Source organism: Ceratotherium simum, chromosome 13 (assembly GCF_057802395.1).
Source record: "Ceratotherium simum simum isolate JZ-2026a chromosome 13, ASM5780239v1, whole genome shotgun sequence".
NCBI classification, from domain to species: Eukaryota; Metazoa; Chordata; class Mammalia; order Perissodactyla; family Rhinocerotidae; genus Ceratotherium; species Ceratotherium simum.
Genome location: NC_141912.1, coordinates 53066363 through 53084983, shown reverse-complemented (window position 1 = coordinate 53084983; position 18621 = coordinate 53066363). Strand labels below are relative to the sequence as shown.

Sequence of the window (18621 nt, the reverse complement as noted above, 5' to 3'; positions counted from 1 at the left end):
TCACCTCCCACCACCTCCTGCCATCGTCCTAGGAATGTCAAGGTGTTCACAGAGCGGAGGGAGCAAACAGGCAGTCCACACGGCTAAACCCTATCTATACGCTTGATATACAGTGAGGTTTTTAAAGTGTTGAATAAGATGTCAACACTTAAAAATCGGGAGACTTCACATAAACATCTTAATTTCCGGGGGGGGGGGGGGGGGACATTGATTGAGGCCGTAAGAGCGGGCCCCCATCCCTCCAGACAGTGCTGGGCTGTAGTAGGCGACACTGTCCTCTTCAGATAGCACACGTGCTCCTCGGCTTGACACAGGTGTGTCTACAGCTGGACCTCGCATCTCACGCTGCCCATGTGCCCCTGCCACAGGTGTCTGACGCTGTGGCTTCTGACGTAGCTGATCCATCCAACAAGCAAGCCGAGCAGCTCCCAGGCTTCTGTAAGGCTGATGACCTCCACACCCACCGTGCGTCACCATCCACTCCTGGGTCACACCCTGGAATACTGACCTCGCCCAGAGCTGCTTCCCTTCACACATCTTCAACTCCAGTACTCCGGATCTGGCCACGACCTCTCCCACGGCCTCATTCCCACTATCCCTGCTGTTCCCTTTTCTCTCTGACCATCCGCCCCTTGCTAGAACTCCCTTCTTTCTGTCTAAACAGCATTCCAAACACTTTCTCATCAGAAACCTCAATTGCCTCATACTCTCATCCTGCCACCCTCTCTTCTACAGGTGGAACAGGCTCCTATAATCCACCTTTCTCTATTCGAAGCCTGTACAGTTGAGCACTCTAGAGAAAAAAAAACCCATGAACCAAAAATTGACGCCACCCCAGCAATGCCCATCAGCTCCTCTTCCATCCCTTCCCTCCACCTTCACCGCCCAGAGACACCCCTGCTCAACCTTCACCTCCCTCGCGCGGCAGACTGCCCCATCTCATCCTTCACTAAGAAAACTAAAGCTACCACTTGATCTTCTGTTTATCCACACGCATCCTTTCCCTCGTCCCTCAAATCCTGAGGGTGGCAGCCAGTCACTCAAACTCAAAACTCAGCTGTTACCCTTGACCCCTGCTGCCACCAATGCAGTCAGTCACCGAATCCTGTTTGTCTCTGAAACATTCTCCCCGTCTCCAGCCTTGTTCCCCTCAAATCCAGCCACAAGCTGCCACCTGGCTGAGCTCTCTAAATTCAACTGTGACAAGACACTCCTAGGCTTAAACTCCGCTGATGACACACCTCCAGCCACAAAATAAAGGCCAAGCTCCTTAACCTGGCATTCACGGCCACCCACGATGGGGTTCCTGCCTGTCCCGACACCCCCTCCTTAAAGCGCAGGCCTCCAACAACACTTGGCTGTGTTGGGCCCCCTGCCCTCCACCTCCAGGAAGCCTCTGCTGCCAGCTCCACAATCCAGGCCTCATCACCTTCTGCTGGGGGTCTGATGCCACCACTCGACTGTGACACCTCCAGGCAGGGACTCTCACTCACTTCTGCATCCCCAGCACCTAATAACCAGTGGGCCTTCAATGCATGTTGGCTGCGTGATCATCTGTGCCAAATCAGCATATTGCATGAGAAAGCATCGGCCTTTGGAGCCTGGCAGACCTGGACTTAACCCCAGCCCGGTCCTTCCCACCTGAGCGACCTGAGGCAAGGACTCGGCCTCAGTTTTCTCACCTGGAAAATAGGACTTTTAACAACCCTCCCACATAAGGCTGACGTGGGGACCAAACACTCTGTGTAAGTGCCTGGCCGTGCATCTGGAACACACAGGCAAGCAGCAGAGAGACGCTACAGGTCTTCCCAAAATGGTAACTGAGGTTTCGATTCACTCTTCCAAGGCGAGGGCGGGTCATCCAGCGTTCGGGCAGCAGGCCCGGCTTCAGCAAGACTTCCTGCCTTTTTGGCCATTTTACTCCTCATTAACACCTCCACCAGGAGGCGGAGGGAGGGCACCGTCCTTCTGTCAACATGACTAATGATGTGTTATCTTTCTGTGCTACTGTTGACCCTCTGCCGAGGCATCACTGCTGACTCAGCCGGCCACCTCCCTCTCAGGTGGACAGCACGCAAGAGCCCCCGCCCCACGGGGCCGCCAGCTCCTCCTCGAGACGCCGGGCTCAGACAGTCACCAGACTGGGGCTGGACTGCTGGCGTCACTACACCGAGGCACTGAAAGGGAGTGGTTACATGATGAGAAATAGCTGAGGATTTAGGTAGCTAAACTACTCCAGAAAAAAAACAAAACATTTTTTCAACGCAACAGACAGGTTTTTAGCATGTCCTGTGAATAAGGCACTGAATTCCCCAATGCCTGGGACAAAGACACAAAAAATAAGTCCCTGATGACATACTGAGGGAAACACACAGATGCACAGCTAATTCCGACCCTGAGAGAAGTGAGCTGCGAGGGGCTGGGGGAGCACGGAGGCTTGGATGTGACTACAGAGCTGGGAGGGCTTCAGAGAGGCGGCGGCATCCACACTGGAGAAGAGCATTCCGAGCAGAGGGCACAGCACCAACAAAGGCACAGAGGTCTGGAGAATGCGAGATCACTGAGTCAGAAATGTAACAACTAAAAAGTATATTAGAAAGTACTTAGAAAGCCCATTAGAATTTAACAATTTAGAAAATAAGTATATTTGGTAAGTTAATCTTTATAATACCCTATTTACTTATGTTTTTCTTCTCACAAAATTTCTCTCATACACAGTGAGAATAAAATCTAGGGAAAATGTCGGCATGTACAAACTTTTCTTTAAAGACTACTTAGAAACCATTCCTGCTAGAGACTTTTCCTGAGCAGACGGTCCCCGCGTTTTTGGCAGGAGACACAGGGTTAAACTAGAGAGAGACTAACAACTACCTACCACGGCTGACGGGAAGAAGGGCCCTGCAAGAACCAGGGGACTCATACTGTCTGTCTGCCTTCCTTCTCACAGCAGACACAGCACCCCACAGCCATGCCCTCCCCCGTCATTCCCATCCCTCGCCTTCCTCACCTCCCTGCTTCCCACGGCAGAGGCCGGCCCCTCGACTGTCTGTGCCTTTGCCGGGGATGCCACCCTGGGGAGGGGCTGCCGCAGGAGGGGCCAGCACGGCCCACAGAAGTCACACCAGGCCAGCACTGCCAACCTGCAAAAGCAACCTTCAGACCCCCTTCCTGCAGGCCTCCTGACGTGTGAGATCACTAAGCGCCTCCTTCATTCTTGGCACTTTAGGTTGAAATGTCTGTGATTTGCAATCAAGAGTATTCCAGATACACCCCCGTTTCCCCAGGGTTCAACCCTCTACAAGGGGAAAGGACCAGTGAACCGAAACCACAGGAGTTTCCTGACGCTTCTCTGGGGCCAGATTTACTTGGGACCTAAACCTGAAAACTGAAATAAAACATTTTAGAATACACGAATTTTAAAAACACTATGTAAACTACACCTCACAAGCAATAGCCCTCTGCTATATTTACCTTACAAAAATCTTTAGACAGATTTTCTTTTTAAGCAGTAAGTCACTAAAGAGGGGTGGGGATGGGTAAGGTTGGGGAGCAGGGTGGGATGAGCTCTTCTTCTCTCCAGGCCTCTATGGAACTTCAGCAAATCACTAAGTCAGCAGAGATGCAGGGCACACACAGCACTTCCCCTCCCTCCTCTTGCAATTTTAGAACGAAGTTATCAAGAATCAAGGTATGTGAATAACTAAAACGTGCTATTAGGTAAGGTGAGTCTATGGTAAAATGCTTATTTTCTATTTACCTGATCTTATTAGCACCCATTTGTAGCAGTATTGGAATATGCATCATTCCAGAAAGTACATTAGAACCTTTATAATACTGATCTTCAGTCAAGACTAATAACTGCCCCATCAGATAATCACTTGATATCATGCTTTGAGAACAGAGACAAATAGTACGATAGCTGAATAATTATGAGCAGAATTATAACGGGGGCACTGCTATGATAAAACCAGGGCTCATTATGTTCAGTAAGACTCCCATCGTTTTCCCAAATGGATGTGCTTTTAGTTTAAGGGCGTGTAAGGATACAGCTATGTTAATTCCTGAAGGTAAGAAATCCAGCACCGAAGAATGTGTGCCACTAATCTTCTGTTAAAGATTATGCTTGAATGAGCACATTAATATTTGGTGACCTAATTCTTAAAATGATATTTCAGCTCAGTGCTCTTTTTCTTAACGAGGCAAAAATAACCCAGGGATCACTGGTGTCTCTCTGTTCCCTTTCATAGAACGGACACAACCCTGGGCCCATCAGTTGGCTTTTGGTGCAGTCAACATGGTCTCCCCATGTTTGACCTTGAGGAAGGAAGGCCCAGTGGTTAGGAATAATAGCTCTCGAACCAGACAACATCAGTTTGACCCCCAGCTCTGCTACTTACTAGCTGTGTGATCTTAGCAAGTTAATTCATCTCTGTGTCCCAATGTCTTCAACAGTAAAATAAAGCTATTTATGTAAAATGAAGTTATGGTTGTTGTGAGGATTAAATGAGCTAATCATGGGAAGTGTTCAGAACAGTTCAAGGCATAATGCTCAAAAAACCCCTCCTGTCTTTATTATAATCATCCTTACCCAGGCTTCTTCTCCCAAGGTCTAGGTCTCATAAAAATTTCTGACAGGGGCCAGCTGGGTGGTGTAGAGGTTAAGTGCACGCACTCCACTGCGGCGGCCCGGGGTTCTCCAGTTCGGATCCCGGGCGCACACCGACACACCGCTCGTCAAGCCATGCTGTGGCGGCGTCCCATATAAAGTGGAGGAGAATGGGCACAGATGTTAGCCCACGGCCAGTATTCCTCAGCCAGAAAAAAAAAAAAAAAAGAGAAGGATTGGCAGATGTTAGCTCAGGGCCGATCTTCCTCCCAAAAAAAAAAAAGCCTCCTCTCCAGGTCTCCTCGCTTTCTTGAGCTCTTCCTCCCAACAGACTAATCTCTAACCAGCAGGCCAAGTGAACTTTCTAAAAGCATAAGCTACCTTCTGGGCTTATGATCCGCCACACTTCAATCGACAAAAAAAATCCAGACTCCTCACAGGGTCTCTGAGCCCCAACATCCATGAGCCCCCCAACATCTTCACCTTGATTTCCTACTCCCCTCCCTGTCATACTGAACGTTCCAGCCTCACCAGCCTTCTTTCTGCCCACAAACTCGCCAAACTCATTCCCAAGCCTTTGCCAGGACCTCTGCCATATTCACACGGCTGCCTCTCCGCACCCGAGCAAACGTCGCCTCCTGGGAGAGGCCACCTCCTCGGATCACTCTCTACCACAGTTCCCTGTTTGTTTTCCTTATAGCTTGTATCACTATCTGAAAGTCTTCTTTGCTTATCCACTTACTGGCTGTCTCCCTTACCTAGAATGGATGCTCCATAAGGACAAGGCAAGATATCTGCCTTGCCAGACAGAACAATGCTGGAAGCCCAGGCAACAATCAGGACCTATGTGAGTGAGCAGGGGAGGGAGGAGGGAGGGTCCGTCAGGAGCCAGCAGAGGTCTGTCTCCAGGCCCCACTCCTGAATCCTGCTGCCTGGGCAGCCCAACACCAACATCGAGTCAGGAAGCCGACTATTCAGCAGGAGAAGAGGAAGCTATAGCCTTTGATCCCAACACACTCCTTGAAAAGCCTCCTCAGTCTGATATTAACCCACAGATATTCTTAATCATCAGTCCCCAAACTAAGTTTCCCAAAATACAGTCTCTCAGGTACTCGAATCAACTCAAAGTAAAGCTTCAAAGGACCACCTCTGATTTGCTTGAGTTCATTTAACAAGGAGACAAAACGTCCCAGCCAAGTTGCCCGTTTTACCTTGCTTGTAAAAGCTGGAAAAATGCAACTGACAAAGGGGGAAAAACTCAGTGTTCAAAGGCTGTTGGTGTGTGTGTGTGTGTGGTGTGTGTGTGTGTGTGTGTGGTGTGTGTGTGTGTGTGTGTGTGTGTGTGTGTGTTTGTGTGTGTGTGTGTGTTAACCAAAGAAAATCTGCTGATCTTTTCCCCTTAATTGGTTCTGGGAATCAACAACTGACCACAGCAGGGTAAGTATTTGGAACAGCTTCTCCTCATTATCGAATCCTTGATTATAATGATTAAGCCCAGGCTGTGGTTCTACTAAACCTCACTGAGCAACCTCACAGAGCATGCGCACAACTGTGGGACACACTCCTAAGGTCAGCAATGTAGCATCAAGTCATAAAATCTCATAAAATTAGCATCCAGGGAGGTCAGAACTCAAAGGGACCTTGAACTTCACTGACACCATCCCTTCATCACTCAGATAAGGAAACTGAGGCTCCCCCTCGATTATGTGATTTGCCCAAGGTCACAATGCCAGTGTTGGACAGAGCAAGGACAAGAACCCAGGGCTGACTACCAGGCCAGTGCTGATTTCACTCCATCGTGACACCACCCTTACATGCAAGGACTGTGGACTTCTTGGAACAATCTTCAAGCTCTTGCTTACAGGCCTGGCCCAAACCCATTTCTAAATCCACTCCCCAACAGGGCTGAAAACTTGCCCAAGAATGTACTAAATGTCTGCTCTGTGCCAACCACCCAGTTAGGCAGCAGGAAGGCAACGAAGAAAATGTGTGTAGCTTTAAGGAACTCACTTTGATGGGGGACAGAGATAATTACAAAGAGGTAAGAGGAATGACCCAGGTGTCCCCAGAGACCAGAGAGGAGGAAAGGAAGGCTTCCTAGAGGAATGTTATCTCCTGAGCTGTATCCCATGGGATGATGAGCAATGAGCCAGGCAAAGAAGTAGAGAAAGAGTAATTCGTGGTAGACAGAGTAATAAAAATGATGACTCAGAGGCATGAAACGATATGTCAGTAATTAAGGGCAGCTACCTGTTGCTGAAACACAAGGTTCAAGCTGGAAAGAGATGGAAGATAAGGTGGAAGGGGTGGGCAGAAGACAAAAATGTTGCCAGGTTGTATCCTGTAGGTGTGAGAAGCCACTGTAGCGGGAAGTCACTCATCACATTTGTAAGAAAGACCACTCTGCCAAGTATTGAGAAAACATTTGAAGGAGGCAAGAATGAAGGAGTCTGGGCCTCTGGGAGGGGCTGACCCACACAGTCATCACACCAAGTTAACGCCCAAGCTTCATGTCCCCCCACATCCTGCCCTTCTGCTCCAGAAACAGACGAAGTCAACCTAGAGCAAGGGTCTCTGCTCCATAACACAACATTGTGTCGCCTCACCAAAGCTCCCTGTCCGCAAGGCCTGGTCCCCACCCAGCCCATCTGAATCTACTTTCTGTGAAAACCAGAGTCCTGCTTTCCTGACGCCCCCCGAGCCTCCTTCAGGGGCCCACAGCAACTCTTGGTTTGCAGACCCACGTGACACTGAGCCACATTAGGAATTCCACGATGCTCAACTTCTCTCCCTGACTAAAGAGTGTAGCCCAGCTGAAGGTCTTCCAAAGACCTGGAATAAATATCTGATTAACTGACCAAAGCCAACCTGAGGGCTTCTCCAGGCCTATGGTCGAGAGTCTGCGTCACGGATAAAGGGAGCAGAGGTGACAGAACCAGTCTCTAGGCCTCTTTTTCCAGGCCCAGACAGACCACAGGTCTTGGAGGCAGGACCTGCGCTCCCCTGGAGTTAGCCCATATTTTCATTTTGCTTTGACACAAATCACTTTAGCTCTCTAGGCTTTCATTTCCTTAGCTTAAAGCGAGTAGATTTCTACAATCTCTAGGCCTCCATCTAACTCTGATTTAAAAAGAAAAAATCTTCAATAATCTAACATATATTAAAATTTGTAAATTGTATACCCTTTCATCCAACAATTATGCTTCTTGAAATTTTTCTTAAAGAAACACTTGCACAGGTGTACAGAATAATAGTCATGCACCACATAATATTTTAGTCAACGACAGACTGCACATATGAGGTGGTCCCCTAAGATTAGTACCCTGTAGCATAGGTGTCCAATAGGCTATACTATCTAAGTTTGTGTAAGTACACTCTATGACTTTTACACAACGACAAAATCACCTAACAATGCATTTCTCAGAAGATGTCCCCATTGTTAAGCGATGCATGACTATTTATAAGAACATTTAATCCAGCATGTTTCGTCATTGCAAAAAATTAGAAACAATTTAAATATCCACTAATGGAACAGTTAAATAAATCAATCGTGGTCTAGCCAATACAACAGAATACTGCAGCACCAGAATCAATGCTAAAATACATCTATACACACTGATATGGAAGACGTCCAAGACACCATGTTAAGTAAAAAAAAAGCAAGCAGTAAAGCAATTTATATAGTAAGAGTCCCCTTTTCATTTTAACAATAGTAAATACATGGTGTGTGTGAAGAGAAAAAAAAATCTATAAGAATATATTCCAAAATTGTTAATGGCTGGTATCACTTTGAGGGAATCAAGGAAAATGTCACTTTTTTTATTCTTTAAATTCTTTTAAGCATCCAACACATATTACTCCTGTAATGAGATAAAAACAAGGCCACATCATGGTCCAAAGTCAGGCCAGCTGCACTAATAGCATGAGCCTCAGAGGTCCCAGCATCTTCTAAATCAAGTCAAGCATCTTCTAAATCAAGTTAAGGAGTCAGAGCCCACATCACATCCTCAGGAGTTTGGAAGCCACCTTCTAGCCTTCACAACTGCTCATCTGACTTGAGCTCCTAGTTTCCACCACAAGTCAGCTGACAGCCCCTCCTGATTATCTTCTCCCAAGAAGTGGGCGTGGACTGCGGAAAGAAAGGCGACTAGAGTGATCAGGGTAGACAGAGTCCTCGCCATCCAGCCACACTATCCAGGAACCAGTCCGGAATACGCCGTAAGTAGGTGCAACACCTCCTTCCATCCATCATGTGACAAACCCATTCCTTGCGGTACTTGGAAACTGAAATACCAAATTTCTTCCAACTGAGTCAAATTCTCTGGAATCTAGAAGTTACAGCCTAGATAAGGAAACTCTTTAAAATAATGATGAGCAAAAAAAATTATTTTTAAATATTCCATCTTACTTCTAGGAGTTCAAAGTATTTTACACTAGATACACACACACAAACATACAACATTAGATCTTCTAAAATACCACATGCAATAGTAAATTACCATTCCTGTTCACTAAATAATACCCAAGAGAAAGTAAATGGACATCCAGAAGTTTCTTCTATGCATTTACTAAGATCTGGCCCATGATCTCATCATCCCTCACAACCATCATATGAAGCAGAGGACAAACATTTCTAACCCTATGTTCTAGGTAGAGTCCTAAAATAGGCAAACTTTCCCTGGGCTTCTGTGAGCACAGAGCCTGCAGTGCTCACTGGCTCCTCACCTAGAAGAACTCTATGCCTCTGTTCCATGGCACGGCAAGATCATGGTTGGGATTTGTGTCATCATTGCTAAGAAATGTTTACACTGCTATTTCTGACCCTCTTGTGTAAATATCAGCTATGCTTTACCCTGAAAATTTCAAGCCTGTGGTCGAGTCCTTTTTAAGGAAATCCCAAGTACCTACTTATCACAGTACAGAAGCTGCAAATTCTGGCAAAGAATAATGCACTGGAAGGCTGTGAGGAGGGTTCCAGGCACCGCCTTCTCACTGGAAGCCCCGGGAGGAGGGGAGCAGACAGGCAAGCAAACTCATTGCGCTGTTTTACCAGACCGAAAGCATGACTTGACTTCGTCAACTCTAGAAAAGTTTTATTAAATGAACAGTTTTACTTTTTCTCAAAGACTTGAGCTAGTTTTTAAAAGAGCATGCCAGCAACATGTTTACTTCCAAATTACTCTAGAATAATAAAAATTCTCCAAATATTAGTCTTTTTAAGCATCAGCAAGATGCTGAAACTCAAGGCTGAGTGTCATCAGTTCAGTACGATAAACTAAAATCCGTGGTACTGTACACACACAGTAAGCATTCACATACTCAGAAAAAGAAAACCCCCAGGGTGACCAGTGTTACTGTCGATACATTTTTATAAACTTGATGACCCCATTTATATGAAATCCAAAAATAAACTCTTCCCATCCACAGATATCCAGCTGTTCATCTTACCCCAAGCCAATGCCTACATACAAAGCTTGCCACGTCTCAGCGAGCAATTTACAGGCTGATTGGAGACACCCCACAATCGAGGAGAATACATCCACAAAAAGAAGGTAAACGCTTTGAATTTGGTGTCCCACAAGTGTTGATGAAATACCTCGGACGGTCAGCACGTGGAAGGTGGCACAGTAGACAGGGCACTGGACCCAAGGACAGGAAACACCCAGGTTTAACATCTTTGACGGAGCCATCTCCCCCTGTTCATCCCCACAGGTGCTGCAGCATTTCCTCTGGCACACAACACTGCAATGGGCTCCTACCCGGTCCCCCTGACTCCATTCTCTACTCTGCCCCAGCATTATCTTTCTAAAACAAAGATCTAACTGTATTGAATCCCTGCTTACACACCGTCCATGCGCCTCCTCTGCCTACAGGACAGAGTTCATCCCCTTAGCAAAACTGACAAGGCCCTTTTGTGATCTGGCCCCACGCCCCTCTCCAGTCACTCACTACCCCTCATTCTAGCCACCTGGGAAGGATTGGTTTCAGCAACAACATGCTTTTTCCTTCTTTCCAGTTTGATGTGAATGTCACCATCTCTAAAGTCTTCCCTCAGCACCTGAGAAAGTGTGAGACTCCTCAAAGCTGCCACAGCCTTCTGCAGAGGCTCCCTCCTAAGCAGTCACACTGCCAGGTCTCCTGGCTCCCAGGCGGTAGATGCACACAAGGAGCTGGAGTCAAGCGCTGGCTCCAGAACTGACCTTGACCAAGCTTCTTAAACAAACTTATTAAGTTTCTTAAAGAAGTCTCAGTTTCTGCATGTGCAAAACTGAAATTATAATACTAAAATGTGTCGTTATTCAGTTTAAGAGAAATAATTTATGTAGAGCACTTAATACAATGCTTGGAGCTCAGCAAAATCTCAGTAAGCAGTGGCCATCAAAATTATTATTAATACATCGCAGATACTCACGAAATGTTTCTTAATCAAAGAGGCTCTAATCTCCACTAATCTGGGCAAATTACAACTTCTCTAGGTCTCACTTCTTCACCTGTAGGGTGGGGGGAGGGATGCTGGGAGAAGAGGAAGGGGGGTTGGACCAACACATAAAACAATCACAAACAATTAAGTGCTAAACTGTGTAATAACAACAGGATATCTGAGAAATAAGAACTGTTTCCCTAACTTGAGAAACGTGTGGATCCCCACAATAAAGGGCAAGTATTCTCTTGGACTCCCCTCCTCCTAAGCTTTGACTTAAATAACATTATAATAAAAATAATTTAAGTACGTCCAAACATATAACTAGGTACGTCCTCCCTATGCTTTAGCTCTTATAAAACTATAAGGTGGAGCAATTCAAAAATCTGATAAAAACCAATAAATGGGAACTCAACATTAACTTAACATGACAGATGACGATGCAATTTACAGACGCCACATGGCTGCTCACAATGGTACAACACTACCTTGGAGCAGGTTCCTCAAAATTCTGCCTGCCTGCAATCCTGTGTGCCCACCCCACCGTGGGCTCTGTGACCCCTTCAGGTGCCCATCACTTTTCACTAACAAACTGACATGGAACCTTTGTTCATGCAACTTTCAGCCATCAGCTGACCCAAACCCATGATTTCAGCAGTAAGTCAGGGGAAACCAGCCAGGTGGCAGCAAGAAAGTTGAGAGAGGAAAGATAGCATTTTGATGGAAGAAATGACAGGACTTAGTGACAAGATGGATGGAGAGGAGAAGGTAAGTCCATGAACCTGAGACAGGAAGAAACAGAAACACCCCTCAGAAACAGAACTGCTGAGAAGAGAAGCCAGTTCAGAAGACAAAATCTAAACTGAAACATGGCGGGTTTAAGACAAAAGAGACTTACTCGAAGTGGGGATTGATATCCTCTCAACAGATCACAGCTGGTCGTGTCGAAATCACAGTCATAGCAATTATGTTTACAAGGCATAAAAATTATTTCAAAAGATACGATGGTCAAAGTTGCCCAGCACAGAAGAGATGGAGAACAAAGACTGGCAAGACCAGTCAGAATTCAAGACCACTGAATTCTGAATGACTTTGTGTCATGACCAGTTTCAATAGATTGGTGTACAGTAAAAGCCAGACTGTAGGAAGGGGAATTATGATGGCTCAGAAACAGGGGCAGCCAACCCATGACAACCCACATGAGGACTCATTCATCAACAAGCATCTGAGTCCACTGTGGACCAGATGCTGTCCTAGGTTCAGCCATGAATAAAAACATCCCTGAGCTCCCTCCTCAGGGAGCTTATGTTCTAGCTAGGAGACAAAGAAAAGTAAGCAAGTATGTAGTCTGGAGATAGGTCGTAATAAGTGCTCTAAGGGCTAGGAAAAAAATAAAGCAGGATATGAGAAAGAATGATGGGAGGGTGCAGATATTTGAGATGATGTCATCTGGTGATCATGGAAAGATCAACTGAACTCTAATCAAGAGGAGGTGACAAGACGAAACTCAAATTTTTAAGCTATAAAGGCTTGACAGTATTCATTCAAAATATCTGCTGTCTATTAGACTACGCACGGTACTGGTGCTAGAGAGAGCACAGGGAAACACACATCTGAAGGTATTCAAGAATCAGTGATGGGATGGGGAAAAAGTGATGGTGTCAGAAACGTGAAGGAAGTACAGAGGGGAGCCAAGGATCTTGGGAAAGACAAAACAACTTCCCCACGTAGATAATCTTCACTTCTGAAGTTGCTTCCAACTTGAAACCACCAGCGACTCTGCATCTAACCAGCTAGACAGCCCTGAAAAATCACTTCCAACTTAAATATTCTCTGACTACTTAGAACAGGATAGATGCTGGAGCAGTGATATGCTTACGGTAAGAGAAAACAGAGGAGAAAGACCTGTATCAGACTTGGCAACAATCATTCAACAGATAAATAGCTGTTTGTTGAGCAGGACCTACTAGGTGCCAGGTTCTGTGCTCACAAGGGCGAGAACAAACACACCAGCACCTCAAAGAGGTTTCAAGTCAGACTGTCTCTGTTCTGTTAACACACATCCGAAACAGATAGAGCTGGGGGGAGGGGTGTGGAGTAGGTGGATGGGAAAGGGACGGTGAGACTATCACCCAACGGGGGCCAGGCTATGGATGAGTGTCCTGAGCCTTCTCTGCAGAACAGCAGCGTGGAGAGGCTATCACAAGGCGGAGCCACCGCGGAGAATGGTGGTGCAGGTTCAGCTCAAGGTTAGAAGATTAGGTAAGAAACCAACAAGTCTGATAGCTGTGGTGCCCGCTCCACCCCCACACTCACCACATCTGTGTTCAAGTCATGTCTCCCCACAAAGCTGCCAACAGCTTCTAGGAATCAGACCTTCTTTAACACCTATATTCCCAACACCTGGCAAATAATGAAGGGGCAATCAAGGCTTGACTGAAGCCAAGTTTTAATGGCATAAGTAAAACAGGAGAGGCTAAATAACTGAGGTTTTGATGGGTGTGAGAAGCCCAACAGGCCAGGTTCCTGCTAGGTGTCCAAAGCAGCTGAAGTTGGTGGACACATGAACAGGGGGGTGACCAGCGCCTCTGCATCTAACCATCTGGATAGCCCTGAAAAAGTCACTTCAGTTCTGAGTCTCAATTTGTAAAATGAGCAGGTTGGAGCAAATCAGGGGTTGTAGACCTTTCAGTGGAGAGGAGATGCCTTTCACTAACCTGAAGCCTGGTGTGTGTGTTCATCTCTGCTGTTGGGGTAGGGGTGCAGGCTGCCCCTTTGGCTGTGTTTCCAAATGACAGAAAGGAGAACATACAGCCAGTATGGCCACCCTCACAAGGCCTTTGGAGGTTTGTCAGCGAAAGAGACCCAACGGTGATGTGGTAGGTAAGGAGACAGGGGTTGGAGAGAGGGCAGGGACAGCAATGAGCATGCTAATAAGTTACACAGATCTCAGAGGTGAAACCATGGAGAGCCCAAGGACAGACTTCAACTGTGAATGAAATACCTGTGCTTTCAAGGCGGTTGTTCATGTCTGACTTATACACACCCAGGCACCATAAATCAGGAAGAAATAGATTCTACACAACTTAAAAACTATAAAACTAAGACCTGTAAGAGCAATAATTACCCATAAGCAAGACCACCTCTAGCCTTTGAAAAGCTTGTTTATTTACCGTATTTACAGAGTTTGTTTACCATATTTACTACTATCAGACTATTTTGAGCTTCTGAGAAGTTTCCATTTAGGATCAGTAGAAATACCCGACACATCTAAAACCCATAATTTCCCATACCAAGCTGAATTCCTCAATATGACAGGAAAACCCACAAACTCTGCAGAACGGAGTGAAAAGCCAGCACAAAGGAAATCTTCCAGTTGTACAAAAGAAAACAAACAAAAACACCACAAAGAGCACTAAAACATTTCTAGTTGAATAGCTTTTCACTCAATCTTTAATAACTTCATTCTGAAGCCTCTGAAAAGCATGAAATTGCATATTTTATATTTCTGGCGATAGCAACACCTAAGCCTTATTCCAACTTAAGATCGTAAGTGAGCTTATGACTTTTAAGTCAAATTTAAGGAAGCTAAAGGCCAGACAAAACCATGTTTGAAAATGCCTGCAAAATAACACACGCTTGCGGGAACTGGATGGCTTTTCTGCTTCTAAGCTAAATAAAGCCTGGGGGGCTTTGCAAAGATCCTGGTGAGGATAATCTCCGTGATTACACAGAGCAAACCATCCAATCAATTCCACACGAAGCAAGGAAAGTTAATCCACGAAGAATAACAACACTTGAAGTGTTGAGAAAAACACAGTTCTGCTTTTGAAAACACTCTGTCAGCGCTGGAGAACGTCTCAGGTCATTCCAACAAGCCAGAACATTTGACTAGCGAGTGTTTCTGTGACAAGGTCTTGGCTTTGTATTAACTAAAAGGACAAGCAAGCTATTTGAGCTCGGATGCTCAGGTCCTCTCCCACCCCCAGCTGTCTCCCTAATTCCTGCACACCTCCAGATTACCGCAGGCTGACTTCCTCCACGCCCCTGGACTGGGGATCCCTTCCTCCTTAAGGGTCACTCAGGCCAAGTTCCCCAGGCCAGCTCGAAGGTTAAGAGGTCGCAGTCTGACCCTCCAGCAAAGCACAATCAGCATGTGGCGCTTGACAAGCTCGGCCAGCCGCAGCACAGAGATGAATTTACGTAAACAACTCTCAAGAGGTACCGCATCACTGCAGGGGCAGAGGTCAGCAAGCTGAACGCTGCCGCCCCGGCAGAGGCGGCTGCAAGGCTGGCCCGCCCGGCAGAGCCCCTGCTGACCTTCGCCGCGGCTCCCTCCACGCAACAGGTCCACGCAGGCGGGGCGCAGGCGGCGGACACCTGGGCACCTGCCCACGGCTCCCCTCCTGCCCCCGCACCTCGCGGTCGGTCCTGGAGCCAGGGCAGGCCGGCCAAGCTCCAGCGCTTCCGAGCAAGGCCCATCCGCGATAAGGCCCGGAGCACATTCCTCAGAAGATGCCCAGACAGGGAGGCTCACCTGCGCGCTGCCCACCTCCTCCCGGACCTGCTCCGGCCACAGGGGAGCGCCCCGGCCAGTGGTCGGGGAAGGCGGGGCGAGGGCTCGGCCCTTACCAGCTGGGAACAGCCCAGCCACCCGGCTGCTCACCTGCCCCGGCACCAGTGCCGAGCCTCAGTACTTAGACGTGAATCTAAACTACTTATCAGCCCACAACGTTTCCCCAACCGCAGCTCTAGTGACCACTTAGAAAACACCAAGTCGCTTTGTACAAAATGAAAAGGAACTTTTACTCCGGGGGGGTGGGTATTAAGGGAGGTAAGGGGAGAAAGAGGCAGGTGAATGCAGGTAGAGGTGGTTCCCGCGGGACCTGCTGGCCAAGGTCTGGAGGGAGAAGCGGGGAGGCGAGGGGAGACGCACGGAGGGGGCGAGGGCCGGCGGCCCCGCCGAGCTCCCCCCGGGCGGCGCGCAGGTGAGGCCGGACACTCACCTCGGGCAGCTCGCGGAGCTGGTTGGCGTCCAGCAGCAGCTCCTCCAGGCTGCGGGCGTAGCGGTAGATCTCCTCGGGCACGTAGACCAGCGAGCAGTGGCGCTTGTCGATGGTCTCCACATGACGGTTGCACCGCCACAGGGGGATGCAGTGGAACATCGCCGCCCCCGCCACCCGGTCCCGAGCCGCGGAGACCCGGGCTCCCAGCCCGCTCCGCCCGCTGCCCGCTCCGCGCTCGTGGGCGCCCGCGCTCGCTCGCTCCTCGCGCCGGCCTTCGCGGTCCGAGACGCTCCGCGGATCCTCGGGCGGGAGCCCCGCCGCGGCCCAGCGCCCCCGCCCGCCAGCCGGCCAGCCCCGCTCGCCCTCCAGCCGCGCCGCCGCCGCCGCTACTGCCGCGCGGAGCTTCCTACTCGCGGCCGCCGCGCGACTGAGCATGCGCGCCAGTGGGCGCGCGCCGAGGGCGTTTCCCGGCCCGGGGATGCTCCGCTCCGGGTTTTCCCGGAGACCTGGATCCGGAGGGGGTCCGGGAACCTGCGGGCCGGGCGCTCGCTGTCCCCCCACTCAGGCTGCGACAGGGGCAGCGTCGGGCCCTCCAGGAAGCCAGACTCGGAAGGAGCCTGGGGCACAGATGAGGCGCGGGAGAGGCGGCCTGAGCGGAGCAGGACAACTTTGCACTTTAGTTGGACTTAACTCGCCCTCCTCTCCTCGCTCCCCTTCCCCAAAACGCCTTTCTCTTCCGGGGTCAGCCGGGACCGCCCCGAAGTGTACCTTGCGCGCCGTGGGCGCCTCGAGCTAGGGCTTTTGAGGCGTCGGCGCCGCCCCGGCCGCTGCTTCCTCGGCCACTTGCGTGCTCGCTGCTCACGGCAGCCCCAGCCCCGCGCGGCGCCCCGGCCGGGCCGTGCGCTCTGGTCCGCGGGCACCGCCTGCAGGCGGTGGGACCTGGGAGCACGTCTTCAGTAATCGTTGTTTGTATACGTAGTAATAGGAAATCCCTCTCCCCATGCCACCAAAAGTATAGGAGTCAGAGCGTCTGCGAGATTCTCGTAGATGTGGATGCACCCCCTCGGGAGCCCAAATGCAGACACGAGCTGGCAAAGGTGAGTTTGTGAGCCTGTTTCAGCCTGGCCAGATGTTGGCCCCTGGCGACTAGTCTGGGCTGGTGAGGAGGGAGGAGAGCGAGAGGTGGGGCAGGTCGCGCGGGGACTGCCAGGTGAGCATCCTCCATCTGGCTCGCGTTTCTGCACCAACACCCAGTCTCTTGCAGAGGGTTGATGGTAGCCTAAGAAGGAACAGCTGGGGAGGAGCCAGGAGGCTTACTATTGGGTGATAACGACCATTCCTTCGACCCCGATTCATACCCACAGCCTCGGGCCAGAACCCGGAACTGGCCCCTCTTCTCCTGTAACTGTTTGTATCACACTCCCTATCTCGGAATAACCAAACTGGCTCCTTCACGAAGGGTTGCCGACCAAGTCAAAGCCAGTCACACTGATGGATTGTTTTTTCGAGGTCTACTCTGACGGCCCGCCCGGCCGCCCCCTAGTCCTCGCAGCTTTTCCTTCCAGCGTACTCAAACACCAGATTCCACCTGTAGTCGCAGCCAAGACACCATTCGGGCTCTCGCACTCCCGCCCCCGAGCTGCCAAAGCTAAAATCTGGAGCCACGGAATCCACGTTTCTGCAGAAGACTGAAAGCTGAGCATGCTCAATGACCAAGGCAAATTTTGGTCTGTAACTAGTTGGTGCAAAGCGTATGTGGCTCCACAGACTTTCCTCTGAGTTCCAACTGGGCACAAGACAGTTTCCCCGGGTGAGGGAGGAGGGGGACGCTTCATCGTTCCCACTCTGCTGTGAGGGCTCCTTTCTTCCCGGTGAGGGTGGGGCCAGTACCACTCTGCCCTGTACCTTTGGTTTCTACCCCAGCACTATCATCTTAACTCTCTAATTCCGCTCAATCCCTAAACTGCGTCGCCCTGCCCACTCCACCCTCTCTTTTATTTGCTTGGTTTGATTTCTACATTCTCACGGAAGACTGCCTGGACTTTGAACCTTAGCCACCCTTCCTTCATTCCTGCATTCCAGAAACCCATTTTGTGCCACCTTTAGTGGAAAACTGTGATTCGTGACTGAGAGATTGAGTCTAGAATGGTAAGCAAGTCACTATCTTTGCAAATTTTCCAACTGCTTTTTAAAAAAAAAAATGAAAATAAAGAAGGCCTGCCTCCCTCATCTTAATCTTCTTTTGACTTCCAGAGATTATCACACTAGGTTATTTTAATAAACACTAAATGTGTTTTCAAGATGTGACTGGTCTTTTTAAAAATTCAAGGCTCAATGACCATTCCTTGTGTGCCTCTCCATGGCCCGTACACTTCCCTGTGTTATGATTATCTTTGTGTCATCTTAATCCTAAGGAGATTGTGACCTCTTGGAAAACAGGTACAGTCTCCCTTGCTCTGTAGATTCCTGTAACTGCCACAGTGCCATATGCATGTTAAATGATCATCAAACTTGTATTGACTCCATAGAAAGTCAGTGGCAGAATTCTCCAAGGATACACCAAGAACATTAATCTGGTAAGAGAGAAA

The 18621-nt window shown here is 48.9% G+C and overlaps 1 protein-coding gene and 1 long non-coding RNA gene across 3 annotated transcripts in view; one reads left to right on the top strand and one right to left on the bottom strand.

The window, feature by feature from the left end:
- LRRC1 (leucine rich repeat containing 1) overlaps positions 1 to 16382 on the bottom strand; it is a 124178-nt gene extending 107796 nt beyond the window's left edge. Inside the window, exon 1 of the mRNA XM_004424009.3 lies at positions 16034 to 16382. Within this exon, the coding sequence (XP_004424066.1) occupies positions 16034 to 16192 (159 nt within the window). The 5' untranslated portion in view covers positions 16193 to 16382. The remainder of the gene's footprint in view (positions 1 to 16033) is intronic.
- A 154-nt stretch (positions 16383 to 16536) lies between these two features.
- On the top strand, positions 16537 to 18335 carry LOC147915732 (uncharacterized). Of its 2 annotated transcripts, none has more exons than XR_015554162.1 (2): positions 16537 to 17130; positions 17398 to 18335. It is a non-coding gene; the product is annotated as an uncharacterized LOC147915732 (long non-coding RNA). The 2 variants fall into 2 exon arrangements; XR_015554163.1 differs by having other exon boundaries at positions 17288 to 18335.
- The last annotated feature ends 286 nt before the right edge of the window (positions 18336 to 18621 follow it).